General features: G+C 41.4%; 1 protein-coding gene across 3 annotated transcripts in view; it reads right to left on the minus strand.

Annotated features, from left to right (window-relative positions):
- Nucleotides 1-24,370, minus strand: part of fam193a (family with sequence similarity 193 member A) — a 36,294-nt gene extending 11,924 nt beyond the window's left edge. For 2 of the 3 annotated variants that reach the window (XM_061680053.1, XM_061680051.1), the window contains exons 1-15: nucleotides 23,960-24,370; nucleotides 22,131-22,205; nucleotides 21,128-21,373; nucleotides 12,891-13,063; nucleotides 12,626-12,793; nucleotides 11,795-12,062; nucleotides 11,150-11,274; nucleotides 9,964-10,111; nucleotides 9,813-9,887; nucleotides 9,671-9,745; nucleotides 9,489-9,598; nucleotides 8,151-8,396; nucleotides 2,675-2,828; nucleotides 2,491-2,592; nucleotides 757-1,041 (exon numbers count right to left, since the gene is read on the minus strand). In XM_061680053.1, coding sequence (XP_061536037.1) covers nucleotides 757-1,041; nucleotides 2,491-2,592; nucleotides 2,675-2,828; nucleotides 8,151-8,396; nucleotides 9,489-9,598; nucleotides 9,671-9,745; nucleotides 9,813-9,887; nucleotides 9,964-10,111; nucleotides 11,150-11,274; nucleotides 11,795-12,062; nucleotides 12,626-12,793; nucleotides 12,891-13,063; nucleotides 21,128-21,373; nucleotides 22,131-22,205; nucleotides 23,960-24,184 — 2,475 coding nt within the window. In that variant the 5' untranslated portion in view covers nucleotides 24,185-24,370. The remainder of the gene's footprint in view (nucleotides 1-756; nucleotides 1,042-2,490; nucleotides 2,593-2,674; nucleotides 2,829-8,150; nucleotides 8,397-9,488; nucleotides 9,599-9,670; nucleotides 9,746-9,812; nucleotides 9,888-9,963; nucleotides 10,112-11,149; nucleotides 11,275-11,794; nucleotides 12,063-12,625; nucleotides 12,794-12,890; nucleotides 13,064-21,127; nucleotides 21,374-22,130; nucleotides 22,206-23,959) is intronic. The other variant, XM_061680054.1, reaches the window with a different exon arrangement.
- Nucleotides 24,371-24,543: the final 173 nt, after the last annotated feature.

Consider the following 24,543-nt stretch of genomic DNA (forward strand, 5'->3'; position numbering starts at 1 on the left):
TATATATAGAAAATATATATATATATATATATATATATATAGAAAATATATATATATATATATTTATTTAAAAAAGCTAAACAGATACAATAACCTTACATCAATCTTCTATAGCGTTTGTCCTAATTTGGGTCAGGGGTAACTGCAGCTTATTCCAGCTAAATTTTGGTAGGTGAAGCTGGGTACATAACTGATCCCCCATCAATTACGTGTAAAGCTACTCCAATGCGATGTGATGCAATCCATTTTCTATACGGCTTGTCCTCCATAGGGCGGCGGATAATTGGAGCCTAACCCAGCTAACAATTGGAAAGAAAAGCGGGACACACCCTCAACTGGTCGCTTGCCTACCGTGTATAAAGCTACACCAATGTGATAAGATATTATCCATTCATTTTGTATAGCTCTTGTCTTCAGTGTCATGGGTAATTGGAGCCTAAAGCAGGGTACTCCCTAGACCGGTCGCCAGCCAAATGATATAAAGCTACTCTGATGCAATACATCCTTCAATCTTCTATACTACTTGTCCCTATTAGCGTCACACATGAATTGGAGCCTATACCAACTGACTTGGCGGGAGAAATGGGGTATACCTCGGACTGGTTGCCAGTCAACTGTGTATAAAGCTACTCTGATACAACACCTACACTAACTTTGAGTCAGGGGTAACTGGAGCCTACTTCAGCTGACTTTTGGCGAGAGAAGCGGGGTACATCCTGGAATGGTTGCCAGGCATTTTTTCCTAACTGCTTTTACCTTGTTGTGCATGAGGGGAGGACTAGGCGGGTAGAGGGTGGGGTGCAGCAGCGGCCTGGAGAAGTTGTGCAGTGGTAGGTGTCCGTGGATGTGCGGGTAGAGGTGGAGGGCGGGGCTGGTCGTCGTTTTGCTGTTGTCAGTGAAAAACTGGTGGCCCACGGCAGCGGGTGGAGGCGCTGAGTGGAGTCGCCCAGGGGGAAGGCACCCGACTGGGCCAAGGATGTTGGCAGAAGTTGTGTCCTGGTTACACACGTGGCACTCGCACGCATGCTGGACCTGCTCTACCTTTTGGTGGAGACAAGTTTGTAATGCTGTTAGTGAGGGTGGGAAATTTACAGCAGTCTTAAACTGTAACACTAAACGAAAAATATAAAACTTTAGGGGGAAAAAAATACAATAGTAAACTACAAATATTGAAATATTTTAGGATAGAAATATGTCAAAACAGACTAAAAATACACAAATAAATCAAAATATACATTAGAAAAATATACCATTACCATACCATATTAGACAAAAATATACATTATAAAGGCCGAATATTAGAAAAGCAAAATAAAATTACATAAACATTACAAAATCAAAATATTTTTTTAAAAAATTTTAAAAGAAACAAATACAAAAATATTAAGGAAGAAATCTAATAAGGCAAAAAATACAACTACAAACAAAATGAATCAACAAATATTGGGAAAAAAATTCAAAACAATTAAAAACAAAATATTTTGACAAAACACCAAAATATTAGGCAAAATGGGGGGGAAAAATACAAAAATAAGAAGGAAAAAGTAGGAATACATACATATAGAAAGTGATAAGTGAAATATTAGATCAATTTTAAAAATAAAAATAAAAAAATACCAGGGGAGAATCTAATAAGGTAAAAAATACATAAGTAGCAAATATGAGACAAAAAAAAAAACCAAATATATTGAACTAAAGAAAGAAAAAATAATTATTAGAAAAAACTATTTCGTAAAAAGAAAAAACTAAATTAGGAAAAGATAAATTGGACAACGTATAATTACAACAAAAATATTAAAAACACAATTTGAAAACATTTCAACAAAATATAGCAAAATAGTAGGTAAAAAGTAAAAAAAATAATAAATAAATAAAATAACCGGAAAATACAAAAATAGAGTAAAAATAAAAGACATTAATACAAAAGAACTTAAACAAAATTTTAGAGCCTTCAAAATATATAAAAAAATATTAAGGGGAAAAGTCCAATTAGGTAAAAAATACATAAGTACATAATATGATACAAATATCGGACCAAAGAAAATACACAATTATTAGAAAACGTTTAAGACCATATAAAAAATTAATTAAGGAAATTATAAATACTGGAGAAAAATTAAATCATGACAAAAATATTCAAACCAAATTCAAAGTGCTAAATACTCGACAAAATACACCAAGATATTAGGCGAGGAAAACAATACTTAAAAAAATAGACAAAAAATACAAATTACAAAAATAGAATGCTGGAAAAAAATTCTTAATCATTCCATGAAAAACAACAATATTAGAAAAGCAGCGGTAATAAAACATTCATTATCGCACACAGTATTAATATGGTAAAGAAAATACAACTACGGAAAAATGCACCAACATTTGCATGGCATTTGCGCATTGCTACGATAGGCCTTGTCTCTGATAAGTGACTTTTCAGTGCCCACGTGTGGTTATGGGAGAGCCATACCAGCACAAATCAAGTTTTGTTGGTACCTGCTGCTGGTGGTTGTAAGACGGAGGAGGACTGTTCGTCTCCTGTTGCCGCCTTCCTTCCTCTATGTCGCCCTCAGACGAGCTACTGCTGCTGGGAGGCGACTGCAGTATGAAAGAGTCACATAAGGGAGGCATTTAGTAAATTGGGAAGCGGGTGGAAAAACTACGAAAACATAGAACTTACCACTGCGTTTTGTGCCGTGTTGAAGCCGCCACTGCTGTTCACGTCATTACGGTGTCCGTTGACCGTCGCCACACCGTTGTCTTGGTAACCGCTCACTGGGTACATGTCCCCGAACTTGGCGGACATTGGAGGCACTTCATCGTCATCACTGACACTTGGGGGAGGAATAGGAAGAAAGATTCAGGAATCAAAAGAAACTGAATGATCTTAAATGAAAGAGCACACCTTGTGCTAATGCATTTTAGCATTGGCACTGGTAGCACCCCCTTGTGGCAAATGTGCATTAGGTTTAAACTATTGCTAATTAGCAGGCACGGTGACCGCGTGGTTAGCACATCCGTCTCAGATTTCTTGGGACCGGGGTTCAGATCCCGGCCCCGCCTGTGGAGTTCGCATGTTCTCCCCGTGACTGGGTGGCAGCATCATGCTGAGGGGGTGTTTTTCAGCTGCAGGGACAGGACTTGCAATCGAAGGAAAGATGAATGCGGTCAAGTACAGGGATATCCTGGACGAAAACCTTCTCCAGAGTTCTCAGGACCTCAGACTGGGCCGAAGGTTTACCTTCCAACAAGACAATGACCCTAAGCGCACACCTAAAATAACAAAGGAGTGGTTTCAGAACAACTTAATGACTGTTCTTGAATGGCCCAGCCAGAGCCCTGACTTAAACCCAATTGAGCATCTCTGGAGAGACCTGAAAATCGCTGCCCACCAAGGTTTACCATCCAACCTGACAGAAATGGAGACGATCTGCAAGGAGAAATGACAGAGGATCCCCAAATCCAGGTGTGAAAAACATCATTCCCAAAAAGACTCATAGCTGTATTAGCTCAAACGGGTGCTTCTACTAAATACTGAGTAAAGGATATGAATACTTATGGTTGTGTGATATTTCAGTTTTTCATTAAGAAATTTCGACAATTCAGTTTGTTTTTAAATACTAAGCAAAGGGTCTGAATACTATACTGAATATATTTCAGTTTTCGTTTTTTAACAAATCTGCAAAAATGTTAACAATCCAGTTTTTTTCAGCAAATATGGTGTGCTGTGTGTACATAAATGAGGAAAAAAAAGAACTTAAATGATTGAGCATCTCTGGAGAGACCTGAAAATGGCTATCCACCAACGTTCACCATCCAACCTGACAGAACTGGAGAGGATCCCCAAATACAGGTATGAAAAACATAATTCCCAAAAAGACTCATGGCTGTATTAGTTCAAAAGGGTGCTTCTCCTAAATACTGAGCAAAGGGTCTGAATACCTATAGCTTATATATATGGCATATCTGGCAATTTACAGAAAATTGCATCCAAACGAATCGGGAGAAGCTTCATCATGCAACACGACAATGACCCAAAACACACTGCCAACACAACAAAGGACTTCATCAGGGGAAAAAGTGGAAGGTCTTAAGACTGGCCAATTCAATCAGCGGAGCGTAACCCAATAGAGCATGCATTTTACCTCCTGAAGAGGAGACTGAAGGGATAAACCCCCAGAAACAAACAAGAACTGAAAGAGGCTGCAGTAAAGGCCCTGAAAAGCATTTCAAATGAAGAATGCAACAGTCGGGTGAAGTCAATGGGTCGCAGGCTTGATGTAGTTACTGAATATTGCAAAAAAAAAAAAAAACAAAGGAAATGACCTTGCCGTTCCAATAGTTTTGGAAGGGACTGTATATATTAGAAGTGCAACAATACAAGTATCTGTATCGAATTGTTCAATACAATGGGCACAGTTCGGTATGCACAAAATGACTATGTAATTTTATATCAACCTCTGACGATGGGGTGCTGTGCTAAGCTACTCCGCCTTACGGTTGAGTGCAGATCCACTATGCTGCTCCCCTCGCATTCAGACCATCCACAGTCGCATCACTTTAAAACTCCTGAGATTACCCTAACTATACTCTCAAATGCGCAGTCCCTAGTGTAGCAGAGCAGCACTGGAGAATATTTCCGAATGCACCCCAAGCTGCTGAGACAGGAGCTAACGCGTCATTGCAACATGGCTAGTTCCATAGACCCTCCTTATATCGAAAATCCTCTAACATCCCTCATTCCTGGCCTTTGGAAGTACTTTGGTTTTAGTAGTAGTATGTAAGTATGTCTCGGATGGCAAGCGTGTCGTAGAAAAAAGTAAAACGGTAAGTGGAAATACAAGCAAACATGACATCATATTTACATCGACATCTCCCCAATGAGAAAATTAGTGCCAGACAAAAACAAGGAGCACGCGTCCAACAAACGTTATCCGACATACTTGGACAGCATGATTCAAACGGGGCAAAAAAAAATGACCGGGCTATTACTACTTTTATTGCTCTCGACATGCGAACCTTTTCTAACTTGGGGACAACGTCTAGTATCATACTATGCTGCAGAGTGGACACTTGAGCCCAGTTAATAAGATTATGTCACGAACCTCGCTGTTGTGCTGACCTCAGAAGAGAGCTAAACAGAACTACTTGACTTACGGCAGTAGGTCACTGAGGAATGGCAGATGAAAAACAACATTCTTCAGGCGCCTCCTCGAGAGACACTACTGATGATTTAACCAAAGGTCTGACAGAAGCTCTGGAGGTTTAGTGCAACCAAATTTACAGGTACATCTCAATAAATTTGAAAAAGGATAGAAAAGTCAATTTATTTTAGTACTCATACATTATATAGATTAATTAAAACCTGAGGGCAAATTCCTTCCTAATTTCTACATTGAAAATCCTTTTACTTGATTGTTTGTTACGTAATATTCTATTTTCGAGAGCTGGTGAATTTTGTGTTTTCTTTTGTTGTAAACTATAATCGTCAAAATTATACATCTATATGAAAAATACCATGAAATAGTTCTCTGACTGTTTGTTGTGCATTTGTATGAGATTCACTTTTTGAATTAAACTAACTAAATGAAGCTTTTGTCATGATTCTAATTCATTGAGATGTACCAGTAACTATAGCTGTGACCACTGACAATGCCAGGAATATAGATAATGCTGTTACGGCTGCTGGGCTAGCTAGGGTATAACTTTTATTTTTTAAGGAAAATATTCTCTGTTGCTCAGAATGCAACACCAAAGATGGGTGATTTCTTCATCAGATACATTTGTTTTTTTATTCATATTATTTTTACATCTTGGTAATTTCAATATAATTTGTGAAAAAAGGAAAGAAAATGTATCATTTTTATACTGAAAAAAATATCGAACCGTGAGACTTAAGTATCGAAATGAACCATGAATTTTGTGTATCGTTGAACCCCTAATACATTTTAATATTATATATATCTCTTTTTTAAATTGATAGAACACACACATTTTAAATGTGACATTTCACATATATACCCTATTTTTCGGACTATAAGTTGCACTTTTTTTTCCACAGTTTGGCCCGGGGTGCGACTTATACTACGGAGCGATTTATATGTGAAATTATTAACACATTGTTATATAATTTCAGATGTTATTTTCACACCGACAACCGCAAGAGTGTGCTCTAGGCCTGTGTATCTGTACCTGCAACTGACAATGAGTCTGACGGAAGCGACGTGGAAGAGGAAGCGGCGCATCGTCTACCTCCAGAGTTGGCGGAGTTGTTTAGAAGTGACACCGAGGATGAAGATTTCATTGGATTTAGTGATTTGGAGTGACACTGACGGTTTGGTAAACTTGTTAGCAATGATCTTTATGCTATAGTTATCTGAATAACTGTTAATATGTTAGTTAGCATACCAGGTACGTTCTCAGTTCGTTGTTTATGCGTCATGTAACATTAGCTGAATGTGTTAGCATACCGTACACCTATTCAGCCTGTTGTTTTCTACTTTTTACCTTTCAAGATGAAATGTCTGTTCTTGGTGTTGGATTTTATGAAATTAATTTCCCCCCAAAAATGCGACTTATACTCCAATGTGACTTATATATGTTTTTTCCTTCTTTATTATGCATTTTTTGGCTGGTGCGACTTTTACTCCGCAGCGACTTATAGTCCGGAAAATACGGTAATTACAATTTAAAGTGAGTGATTGAAATGACAAATACATGTAATTTTACAACTACTGACCTCTACTACTGAAATACAGTGGTGTATATTTATAATTCATTCATTGTTTTAGTGTGCGCAAAGCATTCTGGGAATGATGACGTAGAATGGCTGTTGTAAAGCTGTTACGTTGCTGCTCTCTGCGGGGCTAAGCTAGCCACTTAAGCCAAGAGTAAAAAATGCCATACTGCGCCACAATCCAAGGAAGCTCATTTTATACCCAATCATGGCACCCACCTGTTCCCAATTAGCCTGTTCACCTGTGGGATGTTCCAAACAGGTGTTTGATGAGCATTCCTCAACTTTCTCAGTCTGTTTTGGCACCTGTCCCAGCTTTTTTGGAATGTGTTGCAGCCATAAAATTGTAAGTTAATGATTATTTGCTAAAACAATAAAGTTTATCAGTTTGAACATTAAATATCTTGTCTTTGTAGTGTATTCAATTAAATATAGGTCGAACATGATTTGCAAATCATTGTATTCTGTTTTTATTTATGTTTAACACAACGTCCCAACTTCATTGGAATTGGGGTTATATATACCAAACATGTCATTGCAATCAGAGTTCACTTTAAAGGACATCCATCCATCTATCCATTTTCTGAGCCACTTATCCTCACTTGGGTTGCGGGAGTGCTGGAGCCTATCCCAGCTATCATCGGGCAGGAGGCGGGGTACACCCTGAACTGGTTGCCAGCCAATCGCAGGGCACATACAAACAAACAACCATTCGCATTCACACCTACGGGCAATTTAGAGTCTTCAATTAACCTACCATGCATGTTTTTGGGATGTGGGAGGAAACCGGAGTGCCCGGAGAAAACCCACGCAAGCACGGGGAGAACATGCAAACTCCACACAGGCTGGATTGAACCCCAGTCCTCAGAACTATGAGGCAGACGCTCTAACCAGTCGTCCACCGTGCCGCCTTAAAGGACAAGTTATCTTATTCTTTTATTATTTGTAACTGTTTATTTTTTATGAATTCAAAATTATCATTCGAGGGACAATGTGTTATTTCTAAATGAGAAGGACAACTCAATTTTAACTGTTACATTTACAATAATTTATTAATTTTTTCATTATTTTATTTATTAATAGTTTTAATTTGAGAGAAGATTTGTTACATTCTTTCATTAACTGGTTTATTTCATTATGAAACATTCCTCATTATAATTTGAGCAGCAATCTCTTTGTTCTACAATTACTATTACAGTTTGCGTGTTCACCCCGTGCCTGCGTGGGCTTTTCTCGGGGTACTCCGGTTTCCTCCCACATCCCAAAAGCATGCATGGTAGGTCAATTGAAGACTGGTCGGTTAATTGAAGACTCTAAATTGCCCATAGGTGTGAATGTGCGTGGGAATGTACGTTTATATTTGCCCTACAATTGGCCAGTTAAATTACAGACTATTACAATTATCATTTTAAGGACTCACAAAGTGTTGCCGTCCCCGGCGGGCAGGACGAGTCGGGAATGCCGCTGGACGGTGATGGGGGAGCTGGAGTTGGAGCCCGACGCTGAGCTGCCCGAGGAGAGGCTGGGTCGGTGTACCTGGGCCAGGTAGTCCTGAGGGGCGGCTTCACCCTGCAGGGGCAGTTTGATGGGGAGGTCCTCTGATATGGGCGAGTCCATGATGCCGCATGTTAGGATATGCGAGAGGCTGCAGTCATCGCACGTGCACCTGCAGGTGGCCAAAACAGTCACGGTAATTCTATGAATTTCAAATCACCACCGTGGTCAGCTAAATCACCACCATTATTGATTAAAGAAATATTACTCAGGGATTTGCTTGTGGGAGTGGCACAAGTTAAACCATTAGGTACACGACAGCCAAAGCAATAACCTTTAACACACTACACAAAAATAGCTACATTAGACAAATTCTTATACAAAACACCAAATATATTGAAAAGAAAATAGAAAAAATATCAAAATATTACATAAACATACACAAATAGGAAAAAATACACCAGTATTAGAAGAAAGAAGAAAAAAATAGCACAAATATAAAATCATAACTGCAGAATATTAACACAGATTGAGAACCCTATAAAAAAGTACCAAAATATTCAGGGGGAAAAACAAATAACTAGAAAATCCTATATATAGATTATGCTGCACACAAATGGAATAAATTGCCAACAGAAGTGACGTCAGCCCCAAGTGTGAATGTTTTTAAGTCCAGGTTAAAAACTTCTGTTTTTCTCATGCTTTTTAGAACATTTCCACTTTTAAATTATATTTCTTGCACTGCATGCGGTTTTAATTGAACTTTAATTTTTTTCCTTTTTTTAATATTTCTAAGCTGTTTTGTTCTTTGTTTTTAAATGCTTTTAATCATGTAAAGCACGTTGCGTTACCTTGTGAATGAAATGGGCTATATAAATACATTTGCTTTGCTTATAGAACCGGAGAAAAAATAAAAGATACAGAGAAAAAAAATGAAAGAAATGCAAGAATGTTAGCTATATTATCCTAAGTAAAAAGTTTTAAAATTAAGAATATTAGACAAAAATATTACACAAACATTAAAAAATGCCAAAATATGTCATTTTTTGAAAATATAAATACTATAAAATACAAAATATGAGTCGAAATACAAAAATAAGACAAAAAGATGGAAGATGTTAATATTAGAAAATAATAAGCACCCCCCAAAATGTGACAATATAATGCAAAACTAAAACAAAAAAGTACACAATATGAAAAACTACAAAATAGATGTAAAAATGTTAGCTACTAATACAATAAGAAGGTTAAAATGGCTGCTCACCTTCTTCGATAATTGCAGTTAGGACAGTCGGGAATACTCAGACGCGACGAGAGCATTCTCATGGTGTCTGTGAAGTTGTCTCCACAGGGCAGCTTCTTATTGTTAGGTAACTGCCAAGAGGGGAGCAAAATGCATCAAATCCTGATGGCCACGTGTATCTTATTTTTTTGTGTGTCCCCTACCTGTTCTTCGATGTATCGCCGCTGCTTGAAGAACTCCCAGTCTTCTTTGAGCATTCGCTGCTTCGTCTTTAAAGTCTGTAGGAGCCATGTAAAATTACAACGCTTTCAGTTCAATCATCAAATAGTGAACATGGGAGCTTACATTTTTGCCGAGTGGCGACTTGTGCGGCTCTGTTCTTTGGTTGGTAAAACTCTGGCCCTCGACTTTGAACAGTAACTGCAAGACCATAACGCATATCTGAGCCCCTTCTTAATTACCATGTTAGATTCATTTGATGATTATTTTGGCGTACCTGTTCGTCTACGTAGTCGTCGATCCTCTTCTCGCACTCCTGCCACTTGCCGTCCACGTTCGCCATCTCGTGCTCTAGCCGCTGGTAGCTCTCCAGCAAGGTCCTGTACATGTCCTCGCTGTATGAGTCATGCGAGGCGGTGTCGTGTCTGAAAAAAGATGACACGGCTGGTATTAGCAGACAGATTGAGTGAAGAATCAGGGGTGTAATAGTTGCAGTGTGTTTTGACCTTGTAGCCATTTACTTTTTTCCCCTATTCGTCCATATTCTTGCAAATTTAGACTTCGTAGCTGGTGTTTAGTCATACTGCTGTTAAAGGTTTTTCTAATTACTAATACCTTTATTTTTTAATCTTTAAAAAATATATTTCTGCAATTTTAGTACTTTTCAATATTGTGTGCAATACTGTGTATTTTTTAAATATCCTGATATTTTTCATTTTTAAAAATATTGGTGTTTTTCTCTAATACTTTTGTTCAATATTTTCTAATAGTTTTGTATTTTTTTATTTAATATTTTAGTTTTGCATCTAATACTTTGCATTTTTATTATTTTTTTAAGTGTGTCTTTTTAAAAAGTATTGTGGTTTTTGGTTAATATTTGTGTATATTTTTACACTGTGTATTTCTCATCTAATTTCTTTATCTAACATTTTACACTATTATTAATTGTATTATTTTGATTTTTTTGTACTATGTAACTGAAATATTTTTCTCACAATATTTTTGGTATTTTTCCCTGATATTTTTGTCTCTGTCTATTTTTGAATTGGTCTTTTTTTCTAATATTTTTAAATGTCGAATATTTTTTTCCTCAATATTTTTGGTATTTGTTCAAATTTATTTTTGCTTAATAGTTTTGCTTTTCTTTCTATAATGTAATATTTATGTACTATTTCTTAACCGTTTTATATTCACTGTAATAATTTTTTCCCTTATTTTTTATTTTTCAGTTTTGTTTGTTTTTCCTTAATATTTTCATCTTTTTTCCAACAAGCAATATTTATGTTATTGTTTCCCAATACTTTCCATTTGTTCCATTTTCCCCCTAATTTTCCAATTATGTTTACATGTTTGTCTAGTATTTTTATTCCCCCTAATATGCATTTTTTGCCAATATCTTATTTTTCCTAATTATTATGTAGTTCTTTTAGTTGTACTACTACTAGCGCAAAAAAGAAGCATACTTGAGCTGTGCAACGAGTGCAGGTAAGCTGCTGTGCAAGATGGGCTCTGAGAACACCAGGTTCTCAAAAAGGTGCTTGTTGTGCAGCTCCCACGTCACATGGAACTTCTGGAGGTGCTCATTCTCCTGAGGGGGGGGGAGAGACAGAACAAAGTTGATATCAGCAAATTTCATAAAACTTCAGCTCAGTGAGCAGGATTGTAAGTGTGATGTATGGGAAACACTGTGACATACTCAGGGCACTGAATCGATTGCATCTGGACTGTTTTGTTTGTCTTAGAAGACGTCGCCCCTCACTGGCAAGTGCGTCCTTATTAAGCCTTGACGAAGCCTGCTCGGATGAGAGGCGAAACATCTGCTAAGGCAAACATAAAAGTCCAGCTGCGATAGATTCAATGCCCTGAGAATGAAATGACCTGGATGAATGAGAATATCCAGAGGCATTAATGTGACAGAGAAAATTCACTCTGTAAAATGAATCAACATTTTCATACAAATTAATTTGACCAATTCCTATCCAACCCTGCGCTAACTTTCTCTGTGAACTTCACAGCTTTACAGATGCCGTCTGTGCTCTGCAGCCAGTGTGTTGTATTATGGTTTATTTGAGGCACGCTACCATTTTATTTCAAGCTGACCAACTGACCAGGGTGAGCAGGAAGCCGCTGATGGTGCGCGCCGCCTGACAGAGGGCACTGTACTCCTCCAGCAGCAGGGACAGAAACTGATAAGCCTGTGGGGGACCATGAGCGGCGGCCGATACTGCCGCCACCGTCCCCACTTCTGCGGGTCCTGGGGACGTCTTGGAACCAGCCGACAGGTGCTTGAGGAGGCGCACCTTCATCTCCAGCACATACTCGCGAGCCTGCTGCTCCAGACGCTGGTACAGCTGGTAGGGGTCCTTCTCGCAGAGTCTGAGAGGAGAGGTTGACTATGTCACCATGGTAAGAAAATTCATCATAGTAATTCATATAGTTCTAAACATTTTGAAGCAACCATTGTGACCCTGTTTAATTGTGTGACAGAAACCTCTAGTGGACAATCAACACAACAAAGCCCAATGTCCCTTTCCACAAATACAGGAGTGCCTTGACTTACAAGTTTAACAAAACTAGCACTGAATAGTAAAATACAAATATAAAAAACATAAAAGAAAATGTAAAGAAACTGGTTCAATAGTCCAGTTCTTGCGTTCCAGTAGACACATTACAATATCTTCGTTTTTTAAGACTAAAATGATCCCAAAGTTTGGAAATTCTGCATTTTATGCGCTTTTCTCCTGGTTTCCGCTTATTGCTGTTTGAGTCTGGATTAGTGATATTAGTTAACATTAGTCCGTGTGGAAAACAGCGACGCTTCAAGATAGAGACTTTTTTTATAATCTAACTATTTGAGTTATTCAAAGAATTGATGCAGCCCCACATGGGAGCTTGATGCGACAATTTCTCTGTGTAAAAGTATCTCGGTGTTTGCGTACCTGTCTACCAGCTCCTTCATGCTGTCCTTGTCTCTCTCCAGCGGCTGGTCGCGGTCGTCCGCTAACGGCGTCCCGGCCTGCCGGTAGATACAGCGCACCAGGTAGCGCACCTCCGACCAGTGTTTCTGCAGCTGCTGCGACTCCCGCTCAGACTCGGACGAAATCTCTCTGCAAATTGTGAGGAAAAACAGTTATCTTTAAGAATAAAGTTCACTGGAGCAGCAGGTGTTTTCTCTGTTTTTTCCCCCACCCCCCGTTAACTTACCGCCTCTCGTTGCAGGCCTCGCAGCTGCACGCCATGTCACCGGGCATGGGTGTGGCGAGGTCAGGGGCGGGAAGCATGGGTGGCGTGGGTGCGCTCAGCCTGTCCGCTGCTGCTACCATGTCCGGCCCCAGGGTGCCATTACTCACGGGCATGTGCAAAAGGAAGTCCTGACTCTGAGAGACAAACAAACAGCACGGTCAAGCTTTTCTTCTCAAATTTGATGATAGACATTGAAAAGGGAATGGAATACTGCAACAGGGAAAGCTTATGGTCAGCAATATCGATATAACGGCACTAGGGGATAGTTTCAGACTGCAAATGGCTTACTGTTTCGTCTCCATGACATGTTTGTCGTCTTCATCGGGGCAAAACTAAGTATGAGGATTGTCGGTACCCCCCTATCCACCATTGAGGACTTGCACGGTGCCAGAACTAAGACAAGGGCGTGCAAAATCCTCTTGGACCCTCCGCACCCCGGTCACCAGCTCTTCCAGCTCCTTCCCTCAGGTAGGCGCTACCGATCAATCCAAACTAGAACTAGTAGACATTCCAACAGCTTCTTCCCTCTTGCGATCAACTTCTTAAACACCTAACCTATAATTCCATTACAACAAGCTGTCACTTTTTTTTGACGGAGTTCGTTGTCACATTTCTGTGGGGCCAATTATGTATTACTCGTGCACTCACTGTAGTGGTCTCGCCATGCTGCACTATTTGCATATACTGGCCACTCATGCCAGAGTAGCATCTGCTCCATTTGCACACTGATTGAGGAGTATCTGTAACATTTGCACAACCGACATTGTCCCAGATGATCGCACTACTCGTCACTTTAAACCGCATACACTCCTTGAAGTCTCAGCGCCCCTTGTACAATGGTCATTGCACCGGTCTATTGCAATATTAGTCATTCTAACTGCTCTAAGTGCGAGAGGACTCTCCATCTTTTTGCATTATTGTTTTTTGTCAATGTCTTTGTCTGCAAAGTGGTCTGTAAATTGACTGTCTGTTGTACTAGAGCGGCTCCAACTACCGGAGACAAATTCCTTGTGTGTTTTGGACATACTTGGAAAATAAAGATGATTCTGATTCTGATGTAGTTATATATTTGCTAACTGGAGCAATGCAGATAAAAGGCCATTAGGTGACAGTATTGCTCTCAAAACACCCGATTCCCTATCGGCGTGTCAAAGGGCTGAGTAGTTTTACTGTATTTTAGTTTTACTATACACTTTCTACTCTCAGCAATGCCGATAAAAGCATTGACAGCATCAAGTCTTCAAATGACTCAAAGGACTAGTAATTTGCTGTATTTGTCATACAGATTTAATCGCAGCAATACCAATAGAAGGCCACCAGTGACACACTGAAAAGAGTACAAAGCTGTCATTCGTTTGCTTTTTTTTTTTTTTATTCAAATTGTTGAAACATTTTAGTTTGTGATTTAAATGTATTTTCTTTGTGTTAGTTTAAATTTACAGCAGGACACCAAACTGAAATATTTCATTTTGCCCAAAGCAGGGTTCACACTGCCCCGTTCGCAAAACCAATTGAAACAGGATGTGGCGAAGTAACTTAAGCTGTCAGATAATTGTAACAGATTTAACAAGCAGGACAATTTGGGCCTAAATTACATACACTATTCACCCTTTGTCAAAATTTAACTGAAGTACAATACCTGAGTTCATGTGGATATGAAAGGCTGGGTTTGCCTTGGACCCCGCCACAGCCCATAAACTGTGACAGCATGGTGGATCACTTGCTTGTGCTTAGATTAAGAAGGCAGCTAGCTCGCCTGCTAGCCTCGGAAGAAAAGCTCCAGTGAATTAACTCCCATTCAGTAGTGGTGAGAGCAATATATAAGAATCATACAATGAAAAACTATGGTTTACAGCGCCCGTTCACCTCTAGTGACCGCCCAAGCGGTTTTTTTGGGGAGGGTTTTGTTTGTTTTTAAACACACACACACCACCATACATAGGACAAGTTGTCAAAAAAAAAAAAAAAAATGAATAAAAAAATCATACGTACTATCATATCTATTGTATCATATTTTTCAGCACCTTTGACCATCATGCGCAGACCTATGTTTTACACACGTCGGCTGTATGCCGTGTTCCGTCAAGTCTTACGACAATGTCGTAAAGTGTCATGTTGTTTTGGTGTGTGATGTCTTACTTCTACGATGAATAAAGTTCTCGTTAGTAAACAGATGTTGCCCGTACATTATTGGACATAATAATATGGGGATGACGCTTAACTTTGTCTTGCTGCCCTTGTTCCTCGCTGCCATTCCGTGGTCCCGCTGCCGCTGATATGAGGCTAGTGGCATTGGCTTCGTTAGCTCCAGCTATCGACTTGAGGCTAATTCAAGCTCATTCATCCAGTTAGGCACCTGCTGGTCGCGGTTTTTCCTTGCGTCATCACAAAATCGTGTCTCGGACGGCTTTGGTGGTAAAAGCATTTCCGTCCGCTACTGAAAAATGCACTTTTGCGCCATTTTCGGTGGATGAAAATTTTCATTACTTAGATATTTTGATTGGTCTGACATTAACGGTGGCCCGTGACAGTGCTGTAGTGGGCCCACCACCGTTAATGTTGCACGGCCGCGGCCCTAGTGAGGATAAGCGGAACGGAAGATGAATGAAAGTCTGTTTAGCTAGTATGAACATAAATATGTCCATCCAACCACCCATTTTCTACCGCTTATCCGGGTCGGGTCGTGGTGGCAGCAGCTTCTGCAGGGACGCCCAGACACTGCACCGATCCGCCTGTCGATCTCCCGTTCCATTTTTCCCTCACTCGTGAACAAGAACCCAAGATACTTGAACTCCTCCACTTGGGGCAGGATCTCGTCCCCTGACCCGGAGAGGGCACGCCACCCTTTTCCGACTGAGGACCTATGGTCTCAGATTTGGGGGTGCTGATTCTCATCCCATCCCCTTCAAACTCGGCTGCGAACCACTCCAGTGAGAATTGGAGATCACGGCCTTGATGAAGCGAATAGAAACACATCACCTGCAAAAAGCAGAGATGCAATTCTGAGGCCACAAAACCGGACCCCCTTTATGCCTCGGCTGCGCCTAGAAATTCTGTCCTTAAAAGTTATGAACAGAATCGGTGACAAAGGGCAGCTTTGGTGGAGTCCAACCCTCACCGGAAACGAGTCCGACTTACTGCCGGCAATGCGGACCAAGCTCTGACACTGGTCATACAGGGACCGAACAGCCCGTATCAGGGGGTTCGGGTTCACCGGGGCCCTCCTCTGGAGCAAAGCTTGCAGGTGGGGCTCGAAGGAGAGCACCTGGTGGCCGGGCCTGCACCCATGGTGGACAGCCTGAAAGGGTATCGTGGGTCCCCCTTCACATGGGCTCACCACCTGTGGGAGGGGCCATAGGGGTCGGGTGCAGTGTGAGCTGGGCGGTGGCCGAAGGCAGGGACCTTGGCGATCCGATCCCCGGCTACAGAAGCTGGCTCTAGAGATGTGGAATTTCACATAAATATATATTTTTGATAAAAAAATGAGCACTTATATTTGCCTTGGCTTCTGGAATATGGGTAACACTACCCTCGCTGCACATATTGAAAGCGTCAGGACTTGATTGTGATTTGCTAATCAAGACCCAAACATTAAGCAGCAGTGCTGACATCATCCAAATTCAGCTTATTAATGACACAAATAGGTCATGCACTCTGGGTCGCTGCTACTGTACATGCAGAGCACTGTGTGTGCAACTTATCAACAGAGCGGGTGACTGACGTTGATAATAGCACGACACAACGAATCGCTCATGAAATTTGCTGCAAACACTTTCAATTATTGATTTTATATATTCATCGTTGTAGCCCTACTTTTATTACACACACTTACTATAGCCAGCTTCTTCTTCTTTTCCTTTCGGCTTGTCCCGTTAGGGGTCGCCACAGCGTTTCATCCTTTTTCAAGTAAGCAATACGATAAAATGCCAGTTGGTGATGATAATGTGCTGCAAGCAAGTTCCTGTTTCCTTTCCATAACAACTAAAGGGCAGAGTAATTTTACTGTATTTTAGTCGATAAACTGTGACTATGTGAGCGTATCACTCTTCAGACTCCTTCCTGTTCGATTTTTAAACGTGCCTTAAAACATGGCAAAGGGTTTCAAATATGATCTATTTCAAGAGTAATACTTTGTGGTCTAATTAATAGTCACTGGGCGATATTACGGCTGCAGAAACCCCCGCTGCACACTCTTTTTTCTTTTTTTTAATCCCAATACAGAGCAGAGAGATTGTGCCTGACGTTGACAATGTGACGGCAAATCAAAAGATCTTTCCCGCTGCTATTCTTAGTTTCAACGATGGCCATTGGTCCCTATAGCATCAAACAAGGACAGTCTGTTTGCAAATAAGAAAACAAAGCACATGTGGGGAACAGATCAGCAGACTTTCTCTGACATGTCTTTCGAATGTTGCCTTTGAGAGAACTGGGAAATTGAAGTGCCGACAAAACACGGGAAACAGACTTCTGTTTTGATGTTGGCGGCCCGTTATTTCACGTTACGACTAAATGTAGTTCATTCTGCTCTGCGCAATTAATCTTATTTTATTATTGTTGTTGACTTAACAGCCAGGACAGAGATGTATGTGCGGCTTTCCTAGGTGACAGTATCGCTCTGCAAACACCTTCCTGTAATCCATGTCTTTAAGGTGTCCTCAAAGATTTAGTAGTTTTACTTGATTTTCATTTTATTAAAGACACTAATTATGGGAAACTTAATAAAATGCCACTAAGTGACAGTATCGTGCTGCAAATGCATTCCTGTTCCCTCTCCATGGCATGCCTACAAGGCGTCTCTGAGTACTTTGACTTTATTTCATTAAATTACAGCCACTAATTCAAGGCTTGGAGTAAGCAGTCTCGCATCGCTATTTGCGAGTCAAAATTAATACTTTGCGCCTCATAAAACACATTGAAAAGCAAAACTGCGAATCACAGATTGTTCTCTGTGCTCGACGGACGTGACAGCGCGATTACGTCGCCACCGAAAAGGCGGAAGTGAAGCGAAGCTCGATTGCTGGCGCTGGAAGGGCAAAGCTGAATTGATAAGAAAAATGCAAGACCAAAAGATGGAAAATGGCGAACGTGTGGTAGCATTTCATAGAGAAATGCAGGGCGAGCACCCGTGACATGTAAGGCTGTAACACGGACATTTTTGTCGACGGAAGACAGCGAGTATGATGAGAGATCAACCGTTTATCCGCCGACATATGAAGGCTCATGTATATTGTGTTCAGCCGACATACTCGGCGGCTTCATTGATCATAAACACCGTATTTGGGAACCGATTCAGTGCGGCCGCTGGGGCTATTAATGTTTAAATCGCAACTGGTGAGTGCGCGAGGTGCATTTAGTGGACACTGTGTAAATGGGAGTGAATATGTTCTTTTGTAATACAGTACATAATTGTAAAGATTTATTAGCGTAAAAGGGACGGTAGTTTTCCTTTATTTTAGTTTTACTTTATTATACACTTAAAAATTCCCGCAATGGCGATAAAACGTTACTTATGTAACAGTATCACGCTGCAAACACTTTCCTGTTCCCTCTCTGTGATGCATCTGTCGGAGGTCTTCAAAGGCAGATTATTGTACACTACTAATTCCAGGAATGCTGACAAAACGCCACAAGGGGACAGTATGTTCTCCAAACGGCTTCCTGTTCCCTCTCATCCTCGTCAAAAGCAGAGTAATTTTATTTTAGTTTAAACACCAAAAAAGGCAAAGAAAAAGGAACTTAGTGTTTTTTGGGCAGTCGTTGGCCATGTGTCTTGTTTACAATTAAATCTATGTGGTCGCCAACACGGGATTCAACCCTACTTGGTTGTGGTTTTCTCAACAGCTGTCTAAGTAGCTGTGACCTTCAACATTGTGGTTCTTCACTGAAAAAAGTGTGGACAATGAGGAATGCCTGAACTGTTTGGCCTTGGATCCTCGACCACTTTCAGGGGGGGTAAAAACAAATAAAATAAAAAAATAAAATAAAAAAGGACAGCTGCTAGCAAAACGTGCCAAACTGCATGCTTTCTCCCACAAAAAGATGATGTGACGTGCAAAAGAAAGAGACAAATGTTCAACTGCGCATTTCAGCACTCTGGTCTGGACGAACCCCTAGACATCACTGTTTTTCATGAGGGTTACACCTCTAACTGCGAATAAATATGCCAAACGCATGTTAAAAACGTTGAGTTAAAAAGGTTAAAAATTACTGGATCTCCCTGTGGCCAAGGTGGGCTAAGCACATTGAATTGGATTACAGCATTAAATCATGATGTACAAAATGTATTATTCTTTACATTCTAATTAGGGTAATAATCTGTGTTTACAAAGTACAATTATAGAGCGCTATTTTTCCTGGTAGAATAATACAACCAGGCGGCACGGTGAAAGATTGGTGAGCACATATGCCTCACAGTTCTGAGGACCCGGTTCAAATCCGGCCTCGCCTGTGTGGAGTTTGCAAGCTCAACCCGTGCGTGCCTACGTGGGTTTTCTCCGGGAACTCCGGTTTCCTCCCACATTCCAAAAACATGCGTGGTAGGTTGATTGAAGTCTCTAAATTGCCCATAGGTGTGAATGTGAGTGCGAATGGTTGGTTGTTTATATGTGCCCTGCAATTGGCTGGCGACCAGTTCAGGGTGTACACCGCCTCTCGCCCGCAGTTAGCTGGGATAGGCTCCAGCATACCCGCGACTCTAGTGAGGATAAGTGGAATGGAAAATGGATGGATGGAAACAGTATTTTTTAGGGGGGGGGGGTTGCGTGGAGAGGCTGGAACGGATTAATGGCAAATGCATTCATTTAAATGGGCAAAGATGATTTGTAATAAGAGCGTTCTGAGTTACGAGCATGGCCATGGAACGAATTAAACTCGTATTTTAAGGCACCACTGTATATGCATGTGAGGGACGGGTATTATTTTTGTCCACTTGGCGTCATCATCTTTGCATTCTACAGTACTGTATGTGTGCCCATCTGTGATTGGATGGGTCAATAAAAACCAGGGCGAGGGACGTCGGAGTCAGCGAATGACAGTGTCGACGTGGCTGGCTGTTAACTGGCTAAACCGCTAGACATAACAAAACCACCCTGAGCTTAGGCTGTACATACCTGCAACTAAACTGTAAACTAGTTTGTGTTATTTTATATTTCTCTACATTTGTTGTGATGTCATCTTTTTTAATTTATATTACTTCATATTTCAATAAAATGTTGAACTACTCTCTAGTTTCTTTAGTTTTCAGTACAGATGCTTTAAAACGGACATTTTAAAAACAAAATAAATAAATACATATCACCATATCATCTAGCTCTACCTCATATAATGTAGATAGAATGCAATCACAATTCAAAAGCGATTAATCTTCAGCTGTGTTCACACCACTTTGGTCTGGGCCAAACAATAGCTGGTTCTCTGGTTTTCACGTTTGTCACACCTCTAAGGCCTGGTACACATAAGGATTGTTCAAATCTTAAAAGATTATTTTTTTTATCCGTGACAGACCCCACACATAAAGATAAAAATCAGACATTTAACAGTTTTGGTCGTATTGTGTGTGGTGTGCGCTGATTAATCTCAACACAGAAAACTACATACTAAGATTGTTCCACCCCTGATCTCAAAATTTCAGATGTTCACACATGATCTCGCAAAAACGAAGACGGGCAGACACTTCCGGTTACGTGCTGATCTTTGCCAAGTGATGCCGAAGGGAACAGAGGCGGAAGTGGTGTAAATAAATCAAAATACTTTCTTTGAAAAATACTTCTTACCGTCTGGGGAACCCACTTTTATACAAAATATGACATCAAGTAAGACCTTTGTTATCATTTACGGTCGTTTCCGTGTTTGTCAGTATCGGGCGCTCCTTTGACTGACTGCATTCAATTTCGCGTCACAATTCTCTGGGTCATGAATCGGGAGACGTCGGCTTCCCCCACAGACGTCAAGAGTTTTGGTCGTAAATATTGAAAGCGTTAATTGTTTAAGATTGTCGACCCTGACCTGTTTTGGACACTAAAATCGGGATAAAGCCAGTCTTAATACACTTCAGACAATCTTATAAGACAAAAGATTGTCTGGCGTTTGACTTGTTTGGTCGTGAAGGGGCAGAATCGGGACAAAAACAGCCCGATTGTCTTGATGTGTGTATCGGGCTCAAGTAGTATAACAATTTTTGAACGTCATCAGCAACTTACCCCCAGCTGCTCCAACGTAGTGTGCCGGTCCTCCTTCTCCACGGTGCGCCGGCAGTCTGAGCATACCCACAGTGGTAGCGGGAGGGCAGCGGGCGGCTGGCCCGCCTCTGGTGCGCCGTTCCGATGGTCAGGGATTCCCGCTTCCAAAGGCCGCAGGCCGTCTTTGCTGCGCTCGCACCGGCACAGGAGGCAGCGGTCGCCAGCTGTGTACGGGGCTCGCTGGTTCAGGCCGAACGTGAAGGGGGTCTAGTGTGGAGAGGAGGCGTGTAAAGTTACTTCTGAGGCGTGTTTCCATCACAGGAACTTTACACCGGAAACATTTGGAAGGTGGTTATGTGTTTGAACTCTGGGAACTCATCTAAATTTTGTTCTCGGGCCAAAAGAAGACTTTAGAAATGTCTGAGGAACCTTTTGGGTGAGGTCTGTGGTCTGTCTGACTCCAAGTACCGAGAACTAACTCAGAGTTGGCTTTTGTTACGATGACAACCAGGTGCTGTGGTAAGTTGTTGAAACAAAGTGACTATTTAACCTGACTGCCCACCCCCATACAGCCCAGATTTGCAGACCCTGGCACGTGGCACGTGCAGTGGACACAATGTCAAACACAAATATCTCCCCCAATCCCACGCTGAATATGTGCCAGTTATCAGAAGCCAAAGCTGGTCATCGTTTTAGTTCATCTGTAGTTACACCCCTGTTCTGCTTAGGTTTTAGCTATGACATGCTTTGGTGTAGTCCGGCGGTTGCTTGAAAATGGCAGATCTTCAGCCGGCCAGCCAGCTTTCAAGTCGTGGGGGGACCAAAAACTCTTATTGGCTGTATATCCCCGCTTATTCAAGAATTTTGGGATTTAATTTTTTTTAATAGTTTTTCTTCCAATGCGATAACTGTATATTTAGAGAACTAGGCTGAGACTTTTTACCCTGTTATATGACAAGAATTTCCTTCTCCTTTCCAATAGGGGAAATTGTAAACGGCCTTAACAAATAAAACACAAAGTTACCTGAAGGACTCCGGTGAAATCAGCGTTGACCGGTCCTTCTGTGAATTGCGGCGTGACACCGTTGTTGACTTTGAGCTGCGGAATAACCACACGGACATGAGTTCCTATTCATATACAGGGTCGATACCTAAAAACTGTTGTATATAAATGTTTGCAATACATTTATAACACTGACATACATCATTTACAATTAATGTATCCATCTATCAGAACAGAGGCCAGAGAAGTGGGGTACACCCTGAACCGGTGGTCACCAGTCAATCGCAGGGCACATATAGACAAACGAGCATTAACACTCATGGAAAATTTTGAATGTTCAATTTCGGAAGTTAACAGTTGGTCAGGTATCTTTGTATGACTGGGTCAAAAACTAAATAAAATGGCTAATAGGAAAGTAGTAACTGGTAATCAGTGTCGCCTGCCTGTCAGACCTCTTATCAGAATATTCCATCACGCTGCTGTTCGCTGTCAAGCCGGCCACATATGAGCTGGTAGCCAACGCTAGCTACTCCTCAACTTCAATGGTGCCTCAGGAGTAGGGTGTCTGGCATATTAGGGTGTGACTAGGTGAGCTTTACAGCAAATAGCTGTAAGTTAGGTTCCACACAAATACGCTAATTGTTAATGGGGAAGCGTAAATAGGCGAGGGTTTACTGTACTAAATACAGTTTCTTTTAACATGAGCTGTCCCATGAAACCAATGGTAAGCATGAAGTTTGAATTACCGCCGTTGACCTGCATCGCATTAGCTTAGCATACTTCGTTATGACCAGGAGTTCCCAAACATTGGGTCTATTTTAGGCTATTTTACTGACCTTAAAGCAGGCAGACTCAGACTCAATGACTCAGTTTCTAATGAATACACATCTGTTGTGGTCTTTGCTTATTGTTTATGTCCAGTGTATGGCGGACGTGAGATAAACCCCTGCTTGACAGATGTCGAAGTATCATATTCATACCTTTTGATGCTTTGCTATTCAATGAATCTAACATGCATATTTTTTGGAAAGCAGGAAGAAGTCTGAGTACCCTCAGAAGATGCAAATTCCGCACTGTGCTGCCATAGAAATGTAATTTTTCAAACAAAAACAACTTTATGTGGGGCTGTCTCACCTATTTAGAGACAATGGAAATAATTGTGAGCTATTTTACTGACTATCAAGCAGGCTTACAGTGGGAAATGGATCTGATTGAATTACATACATGTATGCAATATGACCATGGACTAAAACCCTCCACGTGCAACATTGAGGACGAATTACTGGTGTGGATACGTCTTTTTACCAACAAAAACACTTTAAAAGCAGTAAGCATTGCAGCAAGAGAAAGACAACATCCCCAAGGCCCAGAGAAGTGCAGCCATTAGCAGGGTTAGCATTTGTGTTTGTCTTTGCCACCGATGTCTTTCAAAAGCGGTTTTCCTTTTGACTAATGAGCTCTTTTAATCAGAGGAATATCTCCCCGAGTCGAAATAAAGTTCACGGGACATAGCTGAACGTAAATGCGGGCTAAGATAGCCCAGAAAGTTAAGCTAATAACTGTGGCCGAGGTAGTCACGTCGGTTTGAAAGGGTTCAACCTCCCTGCCATTGTAATGTTTACGGTGACTTTAAAGGCTAAAATGTCCGGTTTGCAAGTGAACAAAATGGTCCCAACTTAAAACAAAACAAAACAAAAAACGCTTTCAGCGGCACGCCCGGTCAAAGGCACGACAGCTCACAGTCTTTCTGCCATCAGTTTCGGGCCCATATCAGATTAGCGTCGTTGATAATATTGCCCTGCCTGATCTGACATGCTTGGTTGCTTGATGGGGGGACGGGGGGGGCTTACCTCTCCGTTGATGCCCGTCACGGAGCCCATGCTGCCACCCGCGGAAGGTGCGAGGAAGCCGGCAGGTGTAGGAGCTCCCGCGCAGCCGATGGCCGAGGCGACCCCGGCCTTGCCGCCGACAACGCCGCTGCTCGTGCCGCTGTTGCAGACAGCACTGCAGCTACCGCCACCGCCCCGCTTATTCTTCCTGCGTTTAGCCCCTCGCTTAGCATCGGTTGGACTCATTTTTCTCCGACACAGCAGGCCGTCCGGGCTCGGTGGGCTCTCCAGTGGGATGCCGGGCGCGGGTTTTTGTTTTTAGCGATTTTTTTCTTTACAGGGGGGAACGCCGCCGAGGAAAAGTGCAAAAAAAGCCGACTTGACTGTGACCAATATGGCTGCTTTGGTTGGGGCTTCGCTGCCTCAACTTGGCTTGGGTTGGCGTAGTGACGTCACCGTGCGCTCGGCACAGCGTTGTATTGTGGGAAATGTATTTTCTTGCGCAGGAGCAACAAACTGCAGAGTTTGAGGTCAACCGCAACGTTAATAAAGGCATAATTAAATCCCTCTTACGCGCCGTATCGCGAAAGCCCTCCCCCTCTTCA

Source organism: Phycodurus eques, chromosome 6 (assembly GCF_024500275.1).
Source record: "Phycodurus eques isolate BA_2022a chromosome 6, UOR_Pequ_1.1, whole genome shotgun sequence".
Taxonomy (NCBI): Eukaryota; Metazoa; Chordata; class Actinopteri; order Syngnathiformes; family Syngnathidae; genus Phycodurus; species Phycodurus eques.